Source organism: Taudactylus pleione, unplaced genomic scaffold (genome assembly GCF_031769625.1).
Source record: "Taudactylus pleione unplaced genomic scaffold, aTauple2 ptg000556l, whole genome shotgun sequence".
Taxonomy (NCBI): domain Eukaryota; kingdom Metazoa; phylum Chordata; class Amphibia; order Anura; family Myobatrachidae; genus Taudactylus; species Taudactylus pleione.
This window is the reverse complement of record NW_028284958.1, coordinates 5,327,522-5,345,281: the sequence shown is the minus strand read 5'-3', so window position 1 is coordinate 5,345,281 and position 17,760 is coordinate 5,327,522. Positions and strand designations below refer to the sequence as shown.

At 40.4% G+C, this 17,760-nt stretch overlaps 1 protein-coding gene across 1 annotated transcript in view; it reads left to right on the top strand.

The window, feature by feature from the left end:
* The window catches only part of AGBL1 (AGBL carboxypeptidase 1), a 676,305-nt gene that overhangs the window by 158,678 nt on the left and 499,867 nt on the right, over positions 1-17,760 (top strand). The window contains exons 7-10 of the mRNA XM_088452839.1: positions 1,738-1,946; positions 7,272-7,443; positions 9,891-9,952; positions 14,367-14,480. Of these exons, the coding sequence (XP_088308965.1) occupies positions 1,738-1,946; positions 7,272-7,443; positions 9,891-9,952; positions 14,367-14,480 (557 nt within the window). The remainder of the gene's footprint in view (positions 1-1,737; positions 1,947-7,271; positions 7,444-9,890; positions 9,953-14,366; positions 14,481-17,760) is intronic.

Here is a 17,760-nt window from a genome sequence, read left to right as displayed (position 1 = left end):
ATTACAATAGTTTAGAACTATTTTACACATTATTACCCCCATACCCACCGCTCCAGGGATGCTGGGAAGAGCCCCGGGCTTCAGTGTAATCTTGAGGTTTTGGGAGAGGGTGGACCCCTACTTGGGGGGTCCCCACCTCCCCTGAGATCCCCAGCTTGGGCTGACCTGCTTTGGGCGTTAATGCTTTGGCCCTGGAGACCCGGTGATAGGGTCTCCTGGCTGTGGCATTCCACCCTTGTTGGTTTTGGTCCATTTTAAATATAGGGGACCCCTATGCATTTTTCACCCTATATTTAAAATCAGCACTGGCCCTGCAGCCAGGTGCTGGTTCCTAAATTACGGGGGAACCCTACTCATTTTGTTCCCCGTAATTTTAAGAACCAGGACTGGCTGAGCTGTCTGGGGCTGGTTATGCTTTTGGGGCGGCGCCCTATGTCATTTTTACTTTAAGAAACACACTTTAAATTAAGTACACATGTGCAGAAACATACACAAATCACACTGATCTGTGTATGTTTCTGCAAAACTCGCAGCTCAGGAGGCGGAGTGTTTGAAACTTCAATTTATCAGGGAGTTTGCTCCAATCTCCCCCGAGATTCCCAAGTTGCATTTTTTTCATGAAAAGTACTTCAGAGTTTGGCCGATGGTGAGTTGATTTGAGTTTGCAATCTCACCCAAGTTTTTCAGTGAAAATTGAGAACTCTCCTAAACTCACCCGAGTTTGTCTTTAGTAAATTTTCAAGATGAAAAACATGCCTAAACTCACCCGAGATTGTCCTCTTGACCAAACTCGAATGTTAGTAAATTTACCCCTAGAATGCTGTTTGTTATGGCCATTACTGGGATGCTGTTTGTATTGTATGACAATCACTGAGTTGCTTTATGACAGTCATTGGTATGCTGACTGTCCTGTATGGCAGTTGATGGGATGATGTCTGTATTGTCACTGCTATGCTATCTGTATTTTAGGATGGTCACTATGTTAGCTATATAGCGTTGTGAAGATCAGTATGTCACACCTGGTGGTTGTGTGATAGGGCCAGAGGTGCCTTTTTCTAAGGCACCAATTTTCTTTTATCTCTTTTGCTACAATATCCTTTTAGGGTAGAAGCCCCTATCTAAAGAAGGCAGCATTAGGTGTGTGCACCAGGACAGGGCGGTCAGGTACTATATTCTATAATGGATCGACACAACTGTCTTCCAGCAAATCAACGGGCTGCCAAAGGCCTGTACCCTCAGGGGAGCAAGGACAGTATTGTGCAGCTTTGCCTAGGATGCTTGGAAGCCTTGCACTAGTCCTGTTTCTCTTAGAAATGGGACCATGTTCCCATTGTACGGTGCTTTGTAATAAGTAGCCATTTTATAAAGACAGGACGATAATAATGATGTACAGAAGCTTCTAGTTGAAATTAGAGATGAGCGGGTTCGGATTAGTTGGGATTTCCATGCCGAGTTCGGATTTTTCCCGGCAAAAAATGGGACTCAGAAAGAGGTAAAACATAATTTTTCATGGACAAACATCATCATTCCTGGACTTCTGTCCAGGAATAATGATGTTTGTCCATGAAAGATGACGTTTTGCCTCTTTCTGAGTCCTGTTTTTGCTGGGAAAAATCCGAACTAATCTGAACCCACTCATCTCTAGTTGAAATAACTGCATATGTGACTAGAATTTTATCACGCAAAACATACAGTAAAATAACATTTCTAAAAATATTTTTCCAATTGTTTTTCTAGAATCAAATGTCAGGAGAGCTGTGAACAGAGGTTACGTGGGTGCCCTATTGCAGTTATATCAAGACTGGCACAGCAGTGATTCTACCAACAATTATGTCTCTATTCGTAGAGGTCTACTGCAGTGCCTTAAACATATCACTAACCTACGTTCTGGAAGAGAAGCCTTCCTACAAGCCAGGGGAATGGAAATACTATACACTACAGCACAGGTAACTAGAAATGACTATAGAGAATCTACAGTTACAGTAGGCTGCTCAAAATATTTTCATTTTCAAACATTGACCTTTTCACTCTCCAGGGCTTTTAGCCCTGTGTCACTGTAGTCACTGTCACCGTTTCCAGTTTTCATTTTCCATTATGTTTGCAATTTTCATTACTTGCTTTATATCACTGGACATAAAAAGCAAATATTTAGATTAAATATAGTAGGCCTTCCTTAAGATTCATCACATATTTTTCTTGTTTACCTTCTTTATATAGTGCAATATAGACAGATATTATTACTGAGCTGCTATGATAGCATATTGTGCCAAGATCCCAATCTGTATGGTTACATTTTCTTGCAGTACTATGTTAAAAAATAATCTATTGATAAAATAAAAGTTGTTGAGGATATTGCTTGAACATAATCATACCAGCAAACAGTTAGAATGAAAGATTATTCTAAACTGCATTGTCTATAATAACTTCATGATTGGCTAAAAGAATCTTGGGACAAATTTTAATTTTAACCAAAAAGTTCACATAAATTATCATTTCTTATCGCTGCATAGCTCACTGATAAGGAATGATTTTATTAGCTATTTATTAAAATGTTCAAGCTGGGACAATACCTCTAATAAGAGACCATTCCAGCAAAGAGCAATTAGTATTGTGTTAATTTGCGTTATAACTTTGTTGCTGGGTCAGGACTCAACTTGTCTACTGGGCATGTTCGGTGATCAGGTCTAGCATGTGTAAGTACTGTATAGGCTGCTGGGGAGGAGTCTGAAGTTTCCTTTCCACGAAAAATTTGAATATCTAGCCTATAGTCTACAATAGATATTAGTAATCGGGGCAAATTGAGCATGGTAAATTGGCAAATTTCACAGTCCACATAGAAAGCTATGGGGATTGCTTATGTAAACAACAGAAAACAAACCTTGGCACTACCTGAAAGGCAGCATAAAAATACCTCAAACCAAGTCACCAAAACTTGCACAAAATAAACCACACATAAAAATAAGGTAATACATTCTTGTGCCAATCCTGTTTCAGCAGTGATATCTGTATCTATGAGTCCATGTTGAATTTAGAAGGTGGATAGAAAACACCTCTTTTTGGGATAAAGGTCCGCAAACAAACAATTAAAGGGATAATGTTAGAAATATTATTAAATCCTACTTCACACCTCGTGTGGCAGAAATGGAAATAGCGAAAATGCAAACGAGTTTTAGGTGGTATAAATCACCAAAGATGGAAATCCACAGGTGTCAGAAGAACACACATATCTGCTTACGGGCGTATGTTTTGCCACGTATGCAGCAAAGATGCAAGAGGACACATCTGTACATGGACACCATGCTATTGGGCTCCCAAGGGTACATGTGTAGTGTAACATGGTGTAATGCAGAGCGTGATTACCTGCAAAAAACAGGCGCCATCTTGTCAGTGTATATATAAAGTTATTCAAAACACAAGACTTGTATATAAGGAGGGACCAGGAACAATAAAGTTTTAACTGGTCACCTGGCCAAGAGCTCTAAAGTCATCCATAAATCACTTAAAGGGATCAAAATTTTTGTGTCTTATCTCTGGTAAAAGAAAATTGGAGAACAAATGACCATAACCTCCGATTAGCTCAAAGGGAAATGCAATGCATCTATGATCTTACTACTTTAAGACCTGCTGGTCTAAACCATGATTTTGAGGTAAAATGCTTTTTTATAATGAATGTTGATTATCTTTACCATTTTACAAATATTTATTTATATACATGTAATTCTGTACTGCATAAATAATTACATATGCTTTGTTTTGTTTATATATATATATATATATATATACACACACATATATATATATGCATTACATTATTTGTACATTCAGTATTGCATATGTATGTTTTTTTTAACAGATGTAATATATTGGATATGTCAAAATGGAAGCTGGTTGCTCCTTTATTCAGGTTCATTTTCCCCCCACGCGGTTTGTTTATTATTTAGTTTCCATAGTTACTTTCATATAGTCTAGTTTATATGGACGACTGTATCACCCCACCCCTACTTCCGGTTTGCTACGTCCGGTCTTCTGGTTAATAAACTCTAGATGCATTATGTATCACTCCACCTTGAAAAAGACACCTTCAGTGTCGAAGCATGTCAGGGGAGTGACAAGGGGACTGCAATACCTACCTTTTCCAGTGGGCCCAGAACAATTCCAGCCATAGAAGTTCCCGGGTTCCATCTCTTTTTGCTGGTGTGGGCCGCCTACTGGCTCTTGCAGTTAAGTGCCAAAGGTCAGGCATTGCTGGCACCTGTAGTCCCACTGTAAAAAACAGTAGTATACATTTATTATGTTTATGATGATTATTACCACTGCACCCACTGACCAGGTGTGCAGGGAAGAGCCATGGGCTGCAGCCCAGGCCTGGGGTTCTCAGGAAAGAGAGGGCCCCTTTATTGGGGGGACCCCTCCTCCCCTTGGATCCCTGGCCTGGGTTGACTAGTTTGGGGAGTTAATGCTTTGGCCGGGGGACCCGGTGAAAGGGTCCCCAGGCTGTAGCATTACACACCAACTAGTTTGAGCCCGGTGCTGGCATTAAAAATATGGGGAACTCACACAATTTTATCCTGTACTTTTAAAACCATGACCGGCTCACAGATCCCAGTGCTGGTTTATGAAATACGGGGGACCCCTACACATTTTGTCTGCCGTATTTTTAGAACTAGGACTGGCTCACAGAGCCCAGAGCTGGTTATGTTTTTTTGGGGGGAACCCCATGTTTTATTGCTTAATTTAACACTATGAGGTGTATTCAATATGAAATGTTAACTTCACTGTCGAAGTTAACGTTTCATATCGGAGTTTTTACCTGCGTTAAAGTATCGGGCGCGCTCCCGCTTATCCCCGTATTCAATATAAAATTAACGAAAACGGGAAACTCCGAAGTTGGATTTGCGTAAAGTTACGAATTTTTCCTTAAAAAAATTGTAAGACCCCCCTAAAGTTGTAAAAACATGGGGGAACACTATGGGAACCCCCGTTTTAGCCTTTAATTGAAAGTCGGGGATTTAAATAGCCGCAGCAGGTGTTTTTTTCCCAATATTGAAGAAGTGTTGCAGAAGAGCACTTAGGTTATTTTTTTCGTTTTTTTAAGTGGTCCCATCAAATTTCGGGTACATGAAAATGGGTACTAGCATATTTTTAAGTCCCTAAAGTACATTTTAAAAAATTCTGCATTTGTGCACCTGCCGCTATAATTCTATTCTTCAAAACATCTGCCGCATACTTGCAGAATAGCCCTGAACCTATTTCCCTATTGTTATACAATTTTTTCCCAATTTTTAAATTAATTTTTTGGGGTGCCCCTATTTTTTTTTTAAACTTTTTTTGACACAGTTCTTTTTTAAATGTCATTCCCAGCGGTGCAGGCTATTTTTTTTAAGCCTGCACCCCTAAACTCCAAATCTGCACTTTTTTTCGACACCTATTCAATGGTGAAAAGTTATCCCCGTTTTTTATCAAAGACTTTTCAAAACTGCGATAAGTCTTTGAAATTGAATACGGTGTAAAAGTAAAACCTGCGATAATGACGTCATACCTCCGATATTAACGCAAAAACAATGTTTTCGCTCCCATATTGAATACCCCTGTATATTTAACACTTTATTTGATTAATTAGAGGCAGAAGCATACACAGATCACACTGATCTGCACAGTTTTCTGCAAGACACGCTGCTCAGGAGGTAGTCTATTTAAAATGTCTATTTTCAACCGAGTTTGCTTAGATTACACCAGTGATTATAATTACGATTCTTGGTAAATTCCCATGTTGTAGTCTTGTCGATGGAAAAAAGTACATGTGAATTGGGCAGATGGTGTACTCTTTTCTATTTGTGTTTACAGGTGCATTTTAACCTTGGCTTCTGCCATGTTCACCTCCCAAAATATGGAAACACACCCGTGTTTGCCTTAGTGAATCTGCATGTTGGAAAAAAATGGCAAATATGTCCGTATTTGCAAAATCGGACAAACACAGATCTTAGTAAACTTACCCCAAAATGTGCAAAGAGATTTAGATTTGGGAGTGGTGTGTCCAAAATGAAATCTAAATTGCGGTGTAAAAATAAAGCTGTCCATCATATGTGGGCTACATGCAAAAGCAGCCAGTATTTACCCGACATGCAAACAAATGTATATATTGAACTCCTTGCATTGCAACATCGTTTGTCCAGGTACACAGTTAATTGAATCAGGCCCTTAGCTAAAAAACGCAGGATCAGTCCACAAAGCGGGCTTGCATGCACTGGGGGTGTAACTAAAACTTTGTGGGCGCCATAGCAACACTTTTAAGGGGCCATTCACATTTTGCCACAGGGCCCTAAAATTCCACTGGCAGATAGGTAGAATTAAAGGGCTAGGGCACCGGCTGCACAGCCCTGCAGGAAGTCTGGGCTGCAACTGCAGCTTTCTGACATGCAACCCCTCTACCCTCCATGCTAATTTGATGTGGCTGACTGCCGGGGATCAGTGTTTTAACACTGAAGCAGGCTTTTGGATCAGGGATTTAACACTGAAGCAGGCTTTGCAGCCACCAAAGTTTGGAGATTGTGTTGGACAGGGGGGGAGGATGCCACCCTGGCCCATGACCCCTTCTGAGCACCCTCACACCGGGTGCAGGGACTCTGGCTAGGGTAAGGGACTCTCTCCCCCAGACTCACAAGCTCCACCAGCTACTTCTCTGCTGGCAGGAATGTTCCTCCTCTATTCTGACTCTTCCAATTCCGGTGTTGCGCAGCCGACAGCAGGAAGCATATGTTCTTTGCATGCCAATGCCCTCCGATGGCCTGCGTAATCATCGTATTAGTCGGGCCGGCCCTGAACTAGCCAGGCACCAAAAAAGTAAAAACAAAAAAATTGGCAGGGTGCAGGGGGTTGCTTGCTGGGCCGGCGGGCCCCCTGAGCCATGTGAGCCCCATAGCAAGCGCCCCCCTTACACCCTCTATAGTTACGCCACTGCATGCAACTCTAAATTAGACCCAAGACTGTCAAGCAGGACTAAATGTCCATCCCTGACATACACAGGGATAGCCGGACAGTGGCACAAGTTTAGTTGAGAGAATTGGGACACCAAATTAAGTGTGTCCTAGGTTATCACAGGGGTGACCAAAGATCCGTCAAAACCCCCCAGAAAATCATCATCATGTACAGTGAAGTTCATCAACAGCATGAGGGTTTATATGCCTGATTCCACATCTCCTCTGTTATATGGTTTTAGTGCATGTGTTCGCCATATTTTGTATTGCCGACTGCATTATCTGTTTTCTCTCTAGGAATGTCTGCAGTGCAAAAACCTGGACTCTTTAGTCAGTGCAGCGATCCAGGTTTTGAGAAAGTGCTGTCCAAAGTGTACCCTGCCGCTGTCCTGCATATATAGTTCCTATACATACATTGTGCCAGGAACAAGCAAACCAGTAACAGCAAGAAAAACCTACTCACAAGAAGGTTTGTAGATAACCGTCTAACACACACTCAAACAAAAAACTGTTTTTAATTATGTATTCAAATATCGCATTGTGATTATGGGTGAATTAATCTCATAAATATGTCCCCAAGTATTCATAATGATTGTGTCTAACCATTAAAATTAGCACCAATATACGATGCCTATAGGAATCCTGAACTGGGCAATTTCATGATTATTGGATTTACCATATTCACTTAGTAATTCAGAGCATCCATCTAGATATTATTATTGCCTGTTTTGGAGGTGTGATTTGTTATACAATATAATATAATATTGTAGAATAGAATAGAATAACACAGATAACTGATAGAGGACAGATGTATTAAGCCTTGGAGAGAGATAAAATACCAACCAATCAGCTCCTGTCATTTTTCAAACGCAGCCTGTAAAGTGACAGGAGCTGATTGGTTAGCACTTTATCTCTTTCCACTTTATCTCTCTCCAAGACTTAGTACATACATCCCCCTATGTATTTTATTCACTTACACATGTTTCATAATTTACACATTCTCTGTCACTTTATATTTTGCTGGCCTATTTTTTCAGGAATGTATTAAATGTTATGTTTTAATTGATTATATGGGTCACTAGAGAATCGTTGTTATCTACTCTACCTAATGCTTTATCCAATCATAAAGCAATAAGTCCTGCACTGCCCCTTATCTGCCTGTTGCTGTCCTGCCCCTATGCTCTATCGCTCCCCATGTTTGCACGCCCTCCTGCTAGGTTAGAGTCAGTCCCATCGTCCTAGCAGTGGAAGCCATTGGGGTGCACTCCCCAACTACCACTGCACATGCATGTAGGAGACTGCACAGTTCTTACCGCATTATTGCACGTAGGAGACTGCACAGTCCTTACCGCATTATTATATAGATTAACTAGTGTCCCCTTTAAAATATTGCCCGCTTATAATAAAATACATAAAATATTTACATAAAAGCTACATTTACCAAATTAAAGAAGCTTAAACACACCACTTTTGCATCTGTTATTTTTCACTTTAAAATTGAATCACGGCGCCCTAGAGTATCAGTATATATTTTTTCATGAGACCCCTAAGTCAAAAGTTTCTTATTGAGAAACTCAGAACAAAATGTTAAATTAAGTAAATTGTGCTTACCTGTAACCTTTAGGCATACTTACCTACTCTCCAGGAAGTTGTGGAAGGCTCCCGATTTTGTGCGTAGCCCAACAACCCCGAAAGAATGTCCGGATCTGCCGCATCCTGCCCACTTCCAAGTGAAGTGGGCAGAATGGGGGAGATAAAAATGGGAATTGTGGGTCCATGTGGAGGAGGCAGGGTAAATGAATTTGCATAATTTATCCTCACCCCCTCCCCACAGACCCGCGGAGCGGGGCCTAATGATATCAGAGCCTGACTCCGCCCCCCAAAGCAGTCAGCTGCATCCTCTCTCCAAACTTCTCCCGAACAAAGAGTAAGACGTATGCCCTTAGATCACCCTCAGGTCAGTTATGTTACAGGGTTCTGCTTCTGTTTCACACACTGGTTTTACCTGTCATGTACCATAAATAATTTTATTTTGTCCTGGACCTCCGAGCCGTGCCATCCCTGCAAATGCCCTGCGGCACCCCCGGGTGTCACAGCACCTAGTGGTTTGGGAACCACTGAATTAAGTAATGATTAAGGGACATATTAAGAGAGGAGGGGGCCCATGTGCATTTCCCATCCGGGATACCCCCTCCTCTCTCTCCGGCGGCCAGGAGCGGACTGACCGCAGCAGTAGACTCTGGGGACTAGTCTCTGCCCAGAGTTTACTGCGCATGCACGGCGGCCATTTTTCAGGCGTTTTGTGCAGAGCTGCGACACCCGATGCAGGACTTCGGAGAGGTTAGTATTAGAAAATATGAGTGCAGTGTGGGCCCCTCTGGACTGTGTGCACCGCACACCTTAATCACACATTATATTTACACCCCTGAATTATATATTATCAGCTGCAGGTCAATCCACAGTCAGTCAATCAGTAGCATCATCGCGTATATGTACCAGCCTTTCAGCAGCCACAAGAGAAGTGTCTCCTGACTGGTGAATCTATATCCATTTGTAAATCAGACATATATTCTTAAACATGCCATTATCACACGTGTCTTATGCTTGCAGCCTACTCTACCCAGTACAAGCACCTCTCCAGTTGTAAAGATAATCTTGATAGGGACGTAGGTTTAGTTTATACAGTATATCCAACTCCAAATAAGTGTATATGTGTTACGAAACACGATTTTTAAAGACTAAGGGCTAGATTTAATAAGCAGCAGCTTTTGGAAGCTGCGACCCTGGATTTTTAAATGCCAATATTATTAATTGCAAAACATTTTTTATTTAAATTTCATGGTCAAAGTCAACATTTACAGTAGTAAATCTAGCCCCAAATATTGTTTCCAACCTGTCACAATTTATCTGTTACAGATGAATCTGAGGATGAAGATGATATAGACTCAAATCTTGTAAATGATGACATCAAGGATGAAGTATGTAATTTACAATTTTTTCTAATGTACATTAATTCAATTAGTTGTCATGGAATACATACAAATTCTGAAAAATTCTAGCACACTTTATTTTCTATGTATTGGGTTTATAGGGGAGAATGTAATAGTTTTCTGGCGAGTGGTAAAGCAATGTATGTAATAGAGACTGATTGGCTGAAAAATCACCATCATGAAATGTTGCAAGTCGTCGTTGCAATTTTTTTTAAAGCTAGAAATACAAGTCATTGGATATAAATGTGTAGCGAAAACACAGGAAACATGCCAAAAAAAATGGTTTTGTCCCTCACCCCACCCTCATCTAAAAATAACAGTTATAATATTGCACCTTCAGGTGCCAGAACAGTTATAATTAAAATGTTGCTCATTATAAAATTATTAATATTTTCTAGTGCCCACATAATAATACTAATAACTAGTAAAGGAGCTCAGCATATGCTGTCTCAGCTCATTGACTGCCCACTGCTCTGTCCTGCTCCCTCTCAATCTTCTGCTCTGCCCCCCGCTTTGCCCTGCCCCGTCCGCTCTCTGCTTGCAGCTCCATCTTGCTCCACCACCACACAATCCTGTCCCGCCCCCTGTCTGTTTGGTGCTCTGTCCTGCACTGCCCCTTCTCTGCATGTTGCTGTCCTGCCCCACATTCCACTGTATCCCACCCCCTCACCGACACACTCCATCCCTCCCCCATGCTTACACATCCTCCTCCTCCATTGCTAGGTTAGAGTCAATCCCATGTTCCTAGCAGTGGAAGCCATTGTGGTGCTCTCCCCGACTCCCACTGTGCATGCATGTAGGAGACTGTACAGACCTTAGTGCATTATTATATAGATGAACTATCATACAGATTAAAAATGTCTGTTTCCTAATTCCTGGTTTGATCTGACTAAAGGCCCCCATACATCAGCGATTGATTGCAGCAATCGTGCAATTTGCAATCGATTGTGTATAAAAGATTTTTATACACAATCGATTGCAAATTGCATGATTGCTGCAATCAATTGCTGATGTATGGGGGCCTTTAGTCCAATGGAAACTATTAATAGTCAGACAAAAATCAGATACTCGGGATCCAATGCTGAATAGCAAGGGAAAGGGATACTTTTTTTTCTTACATTTTTTTCAATAAACATGCTGCTGGTTGTTTTGGTTTTCACCCTCCAAATCGCTGGGTATCACATCTGGCAATGTGGAAGGCATAATTGCTGCTGATTTACAGAGACTTAGAAGATGCCAGAAAATATGAGGTCATTACTGTCCAAAGAATCCCTCTCCGGTAAGATATACAAAAGAGTAGCCCAATGGCTACTATGGACTAATACCATCTGTAGATTAGGTTAGCTACTGGGGCCTTTGTCTTGACAAAGGTTCCCAAGAGAGCCGAAACGCGGTGACCTTGAAGAAGTGTACTACTTTTTTTTTACTGATACAGAGGTATGTCACTGGGCATTTGCACTTTAACTTAGAAAAATTGGATTTCTATAAGTTTCTTGGCTGCCTCTTGGAATCCTTTTATTGTATTTTTTCTGTATTTTTTTTATATATTTTTTGTATTTTAAACATATATAACTGTTAGCATACCAGTTTTGGAGTTATTTTATACTTATGTGGTCATATATGAGTAAATTATCTTTGTGGATCTACATCTTTGGACTGCTATGGTTTTTTTTGAGATCATACGGAGTGGTGACTAATAAGAATCTATAGAGAGAAAGAAACCCTGATGGGCAGATCCAACTCCGTGTTAACTGTGAATTCGGTACACTGTTTTGGTCAATATAAAGAAACCTTTATATGATTTGTACTGTTTACCTTAGAGTGAGTGAATGGTACGCAGCACTTCTTACCTTTCAGACACACACCGGGTGAAAGATCATCTGTTTAAAGAAACCTTTATAGGAGGCTTTGTGGTGTTTTCCTTGTGAGTAGGGTACGCTCTGTATCTTGCACGAATCATCTTCTAGAGTGTGGATATTTGTCTTTTCTTGTCATCGTATTGAAAGTACACAACAGTGACACAACATATGTTTCTCTCTTTAATGCCTATATTATTACATGGAGAGAAACGTTTGTGAAGCTGGATGAGGAATCTACCAAAAATAAATCTATGAGGATAGATACGAATACGATCCTAATTGAAAAGGGATGTCTGGTTGAACATATGTTATACGTATATACACCTGTACCAAGCGCCTGTTTGTGTATCTCCTTTGTTGTTATTTATAATAATAAAAGTAACTTAAGCACTTGACAAAAGACATTAACACGGACTATTGTAAATGCATTATTATTGCATTGTAAATTCTACTAGATCTCTCTGCAAACTACTGTACCTTTTTAGCTTTTATCATTCTATCCATGCACGTGATAAATGTATGTACAATAATATGCAATATTTAAAAAGATTATCCCAAGCGCAGAGCACATAAAAGAACAAAGACCAGCAGCTGTTGTCAGGTGGCTGCTACCGCCTTAATAACAAGAAGACTAAAATAAATATACACAGCAGCGCTGGGTCTAGTCTGTTATTTCTATATACACTGACATGTACATTTAATAGAATATATGAGACCATGAAAAAAAGAGATAGTATATGTGTGTATAAAAAAACATATAAGTTTAATAAAAAAACCAAAACAATAAATCAATTAAAGTTATGAACACGAAAAGAAATATCAGAAAAATAATATATATATATATATATATATATATATATATATACAAAAATTGGATACATCAAAACAAATCAATCATACCCAATAAATACACATTGTATCATAAATAAAAAACATAATAAAAGAAAGACCTTAGTGGAGACAAGTTACCAGCATAGTCTAATACCTCTTGTTATTTTACTAAATGTTCTTTTTGTTATAATTCAGTGATTAAAGGAGTTGACACTTCTCTATAGATATTGCCAACAAAAAAAGTCTGGCATTGGTAAAAAATGTCTCTGACCTCCCGTTGTTGGAAACGGGGAGGTAGGAACGCAAAATCCTCCACAATATGAGTACAGCAGCATGTTGATAGTGATAGTTAGATAACCTACAGCAGATTGTTCCGTACAGCCAAGGTACCACTCACCCGCTGGATACGCTGAGAGGCACTCTCTTCTCCTCTTTTTGTGTATATATATATATATATATATATATATATATAGCATAGAACAAACGGACGGCACTCCATAGACTGGTGTAGATGAATAAAAAGGTCCTTTAATAAGCCGACGTTTCGGGGTTCCCCCCTTCGTCCGGGACAGCAGTACAAGTAAAACATACAGACATGACAAACATATAAAGCCATAAAATCAATCCATAATCGACTCACCTGTGGGACGCCAGCATCCGACCTCCCGGACCCGCGAACGGGAACTCCGACGCTAGGTCCGTGACGTCATCAACCAGCGCGATTATGGATTGATTTTATGGCTTTATATGTTTGTCATGTCTGTATGTTTTACTTGTACTGCTGTCCCTGACAAAGGGGGGAACCCCGAAACGTCGGCTTATTAAAGGACCTTTTTATTCATCTACACCAGTCTATGGAGTGCCGTCCGTTTGTTCTATGCTAAATGGAGGGAGCGTGATGCACCTTTGGAAAGGCACCCTAGCAGGTATCACTATCCCCACGATATGAGTGCCGGGTTTTCTGGATTTTATATATATATATATATATATATATATATATATGTTTTTTCTTATATTTCTTTTCATGGTCATAACTTTAATTGATTTATTGTTTGTTTTTTACTAAATTGATGTGTTTTTTACACACATATACTATCTCTTTTTTTCATGGTCTCTCATATATTCTTTTAAATGTACATGTCAGAGTATATAGAAATAATAGACTAGGACCCAGCGCTGCTGTGTACATTTATTATAATATGCAGTATATTTGTGCAACAGACATTCCACCTCATGTAATATTTCTTTCATATCACCATGACTATATTGTATTACTGAAGGAACATTGGGCATGATTTAATTAAATGTGATGGCCGTGATTTGCCTTTCTAGAAATCGCTAGTGTTTACTTTTACCCCATAGAGCTGCACAGGAAAACTAGCGATGTTGTAGGTACCGTATATGGCAGATATGTGTGCAGCCAAGCATCTCCGCGATGCTCAGCGGCACATGCCAACTCATTAAGTTACTCTCATTGATTGGAATGTATACATAGGTTACATACTGTGTACACTGTTTTGTCTAGTAATATATGTAATTGATTATATATAACTCATACTGTACATACTTTCGACTATCTTTATGCACACAAATGGATGACAATAACCGATTATGAACTTTACTGACATTTTCTTCCCCAACCCTTACGACTGTGCACTTTTACAGCACTATACCTAGTTTTTTCAACAGCAGTTTTTTGCCTTATTATCTAGGATGATGATTTGGAAACAGATCTGAAGAAATTAAAGTCAAGACCTAAACCTGATCGAGAAGTTGAGGAATTTCAGCAGTACAAAGCATTTTGTTCAGAGCTTTTTGAAGATAAGGTAAGATACAGTATTTGATACAAGTGGTTGGCAATAAACTGTAATGATTTACTGTTAAGATTTCAGTACTTTACTCTTTACCTGTCTAATACCGGTTATATATTCCAATAGAGCAGGTTTTCTCTACCTCTTTGTCTCATGTTCACCATGTAAATGTCTGTACATCTATACCAAGTAGTACTTAATGCAGATTCCCAAACGCCACCATTACATTCCAGGTTGTAAGGATGGGATGTATTTAAAAGACCGACGGCCGGGAAGCCGTCTGTCAAAATGCTGGCGTCTAAATCCCGACTTGGGACTAAAGACAGATGTCGAAATGCTGATGCCTGTCTAGATCCCAAAGCCAGAATTTCGACAGACAGCTTCCCGAACGAAGGTAAGCTGGTCACTGTTAGCTTGTATCCGCGGGGGGAGGAGGGTTAAGTTTAGGCACCCCTGGGGTGATTTAGAGTTAGGCACCCCCTGGGGAGGGTTATGTTTAGGCTAGGGGGAGGAGGGGTTATGGTTAGGCACCCCTGGGGGGAGGTTAGGGTTAGACACCCCCCGAGGAGGTTTAGGGTGCGGGGAGGGGGGTTAGGGTTAGGCACCACCAAGTGAGGGTTCTGGATCGCTAATGATCGGGCTTCCGAAACTGGGATTTCACCCCCATTCAGCCGACGGGACTTCATACCCATTCCGTAAGGATACCCATGCTTAAGTAAAGATGGTTAAATCAAATTGACTGAGGTACTAATTAAGTCATCTGTGCTCAAGAATGGATATCCTTAAAACGTGGACTGTAATGGCGGAGTTTGGGCACCTCATACCTAATGTATTTAAATATTTATAAAAAACTTCTTTAACTATTATTTTGGCATTGGATTTATTAACATTTCTTTGAAATTATACAGTTTAATAAGTTTACTTTAACAGATGGAAATACTTCTTTGTTGCACAATTGTTTATTGTTGGAGATGTTGATATGACACCTTTGTACATTTTGGAGTGATGTAATTGCTCAGCATGCATCTACCTCTTACTCAGTTTTCATCAAGGCTAGCACAGTATCTCAGTCTGTATCAGGGCAATTCCATTAAAAGCTATTCTAGCAATGTGCCATTGGAACATTGTGGGAAAACTCATAATGGCGGAATATTGGGTGCCTAATATTTCTCATTTTACCTCGTGCCCCAATAGGGGTGTGCACTAAAATGAGTGATATTGGGATACTGTATAAGTTTGCTGTGTGTAGCTGCACATTGATTTACAACATTTGATTTATTTGAATTGTTCCCTTTGAGTTAAAGTGTAGAAAAAGGTCTTTCCAAATCTGATATTGGAAACCAATACGTGTCAGGTGACACAGGTGTAATGGTACCAAACATATCACAGATCTTAATATAATGGTTGACAGTCCTATCTCAAAAGAATTCAGTTCTTTATTTATTAACCTTCTCCATCTCATACAGTTACAATAAATACATTGATTCACACAAAAGCTGACACTGCCTTGCCTTGGGGATGATTGTCATTTTGTCTCTATATTTTTACCTTGTCCTCCACAGAACCTTACCCAGGATCTTCATTACCCACTTCACTTTTCCCTGATTCCTACAACTAGACACAGTTGTATAACACAGCTCATTGTATACTTCATGGTAGCACTCAGGGCTTCACCATGACTATTCTCAAAGCAGAGTAAATTAAGTGTCTTTCCAACATGCCCACAAGTGCGCTCAATGTCTCTGCAGTTCTGCATGGCTCTTGCTTGTCTGCCATTTTGAAATTAACCAGCATATTAGACAACTTCAGCCTATCCAGACTTGGGTCAGCATAATTCAAGTAGAACACTAGACAAGCTCAAGGCTTTAACTTGAACTCAACTCAAACAATAGTTTATACCCGAATAGACTTGTTAGAATTAGAGAACAGTTAGCAGCATCCACACATTGAGTAGGTGAGGGGTCATTATTAATCTTCTGATTCCATCATTCACCTATGATTAGACACCAATGATGGTACTCCTAGGTCATATAAATCCTATAAGCTTCTATATGATAGGGCAAAGCAGTAGTAGTCATGCCAAATAATAAGTTCAGCAGTAGAAGTAATGGTCAATAATATGTAAAGTAGTAGTAGTATTTAGAGCTCTTTTCACTATGAAAAATGGTACAAGTAATCACCTGCTGAAGGTCCTATAGCCAGGTAATTGTCACCTTGCTCTATAGACTAGCTACAAAGGAGGAATCTGTTGATATGTAAGAGGGGTGCTGTAGGTGTTGTTGCCTGCTGCCTTGCAGGTGTAGTCCCATGGCTTACCTTACGTGGCACCCCTTCACCTACAGGTTGTTAGGTGACTGACAGTCTTAGGGGCATATTCAATTAGCCACGGGGTTTACCCCGCAGCTAATTGATGCGCTTGACGGGATTCAATTAGCGGGGATTCCACGCGCAGGTGTCCCTGAGACCCCGCGCGCGAGTCCCCGCTGTTTGATTTTACCTCGCACCTCATGTAGGTGCGAGGTAAAATCAGCGTGAGGCCGCCCTATTCGGCCTCGCGCGAGCAATATTAACACACTGATTCCGCAGTTCTCGCGGAATCAGTGTGTTCTCGCGTGGAAGTCCTGTTTTTTGGACGCGGGGAAAAAGCTATTCTATTGAATAGCTTTACCCCGCGCCGTGGGACTTTCACCCATCAATTACTCGCGGGAGAGGTCCTGCGGGTAATTGAATATGCCCCTTAGTATGCTGTCTGGTTGCAAATAAACAATCCTCCTCAAGCTGTACCTACACACCCTGCCAAATTGAGAACCATCCTACGAGTTTGAATTTGGGTTTAAGTGAAGATCATCACCGGCACTTTTGGCCTCAGATCTCGATTTTCACCTATGGGTACTCACACACCAGGTGAAAACTCGACCTTGCACTGGAGTGCAAGGTCCACTGTATGCCCTGAAGGAAGATATTCATAAAGGAACAGACAGACAAAGAGGTTCTCACCAATGTTGCTCTTTGACTTAGTCCCAGTCGATCCCACACAGGTCCCTGTAGAGAAGAGAACAATACGCCGTGCAGGGGTCTATCCTAATCTAAAAGTGTGTCACTCTTTTGTACTGATTAAATCTACACAAACAACGACCCCAACTTATTGGCATGACAAGCTACAGTATGTATGTGGTGTAACAAATCCTTTGAAGTTCAACAAATAGCAGCAGTGCTAAATAAATTTACTCTGGACGGCACAACAATACACTAAGCATAACAAGGACAGTTATACTATACAAAAGCAACCCCAGAT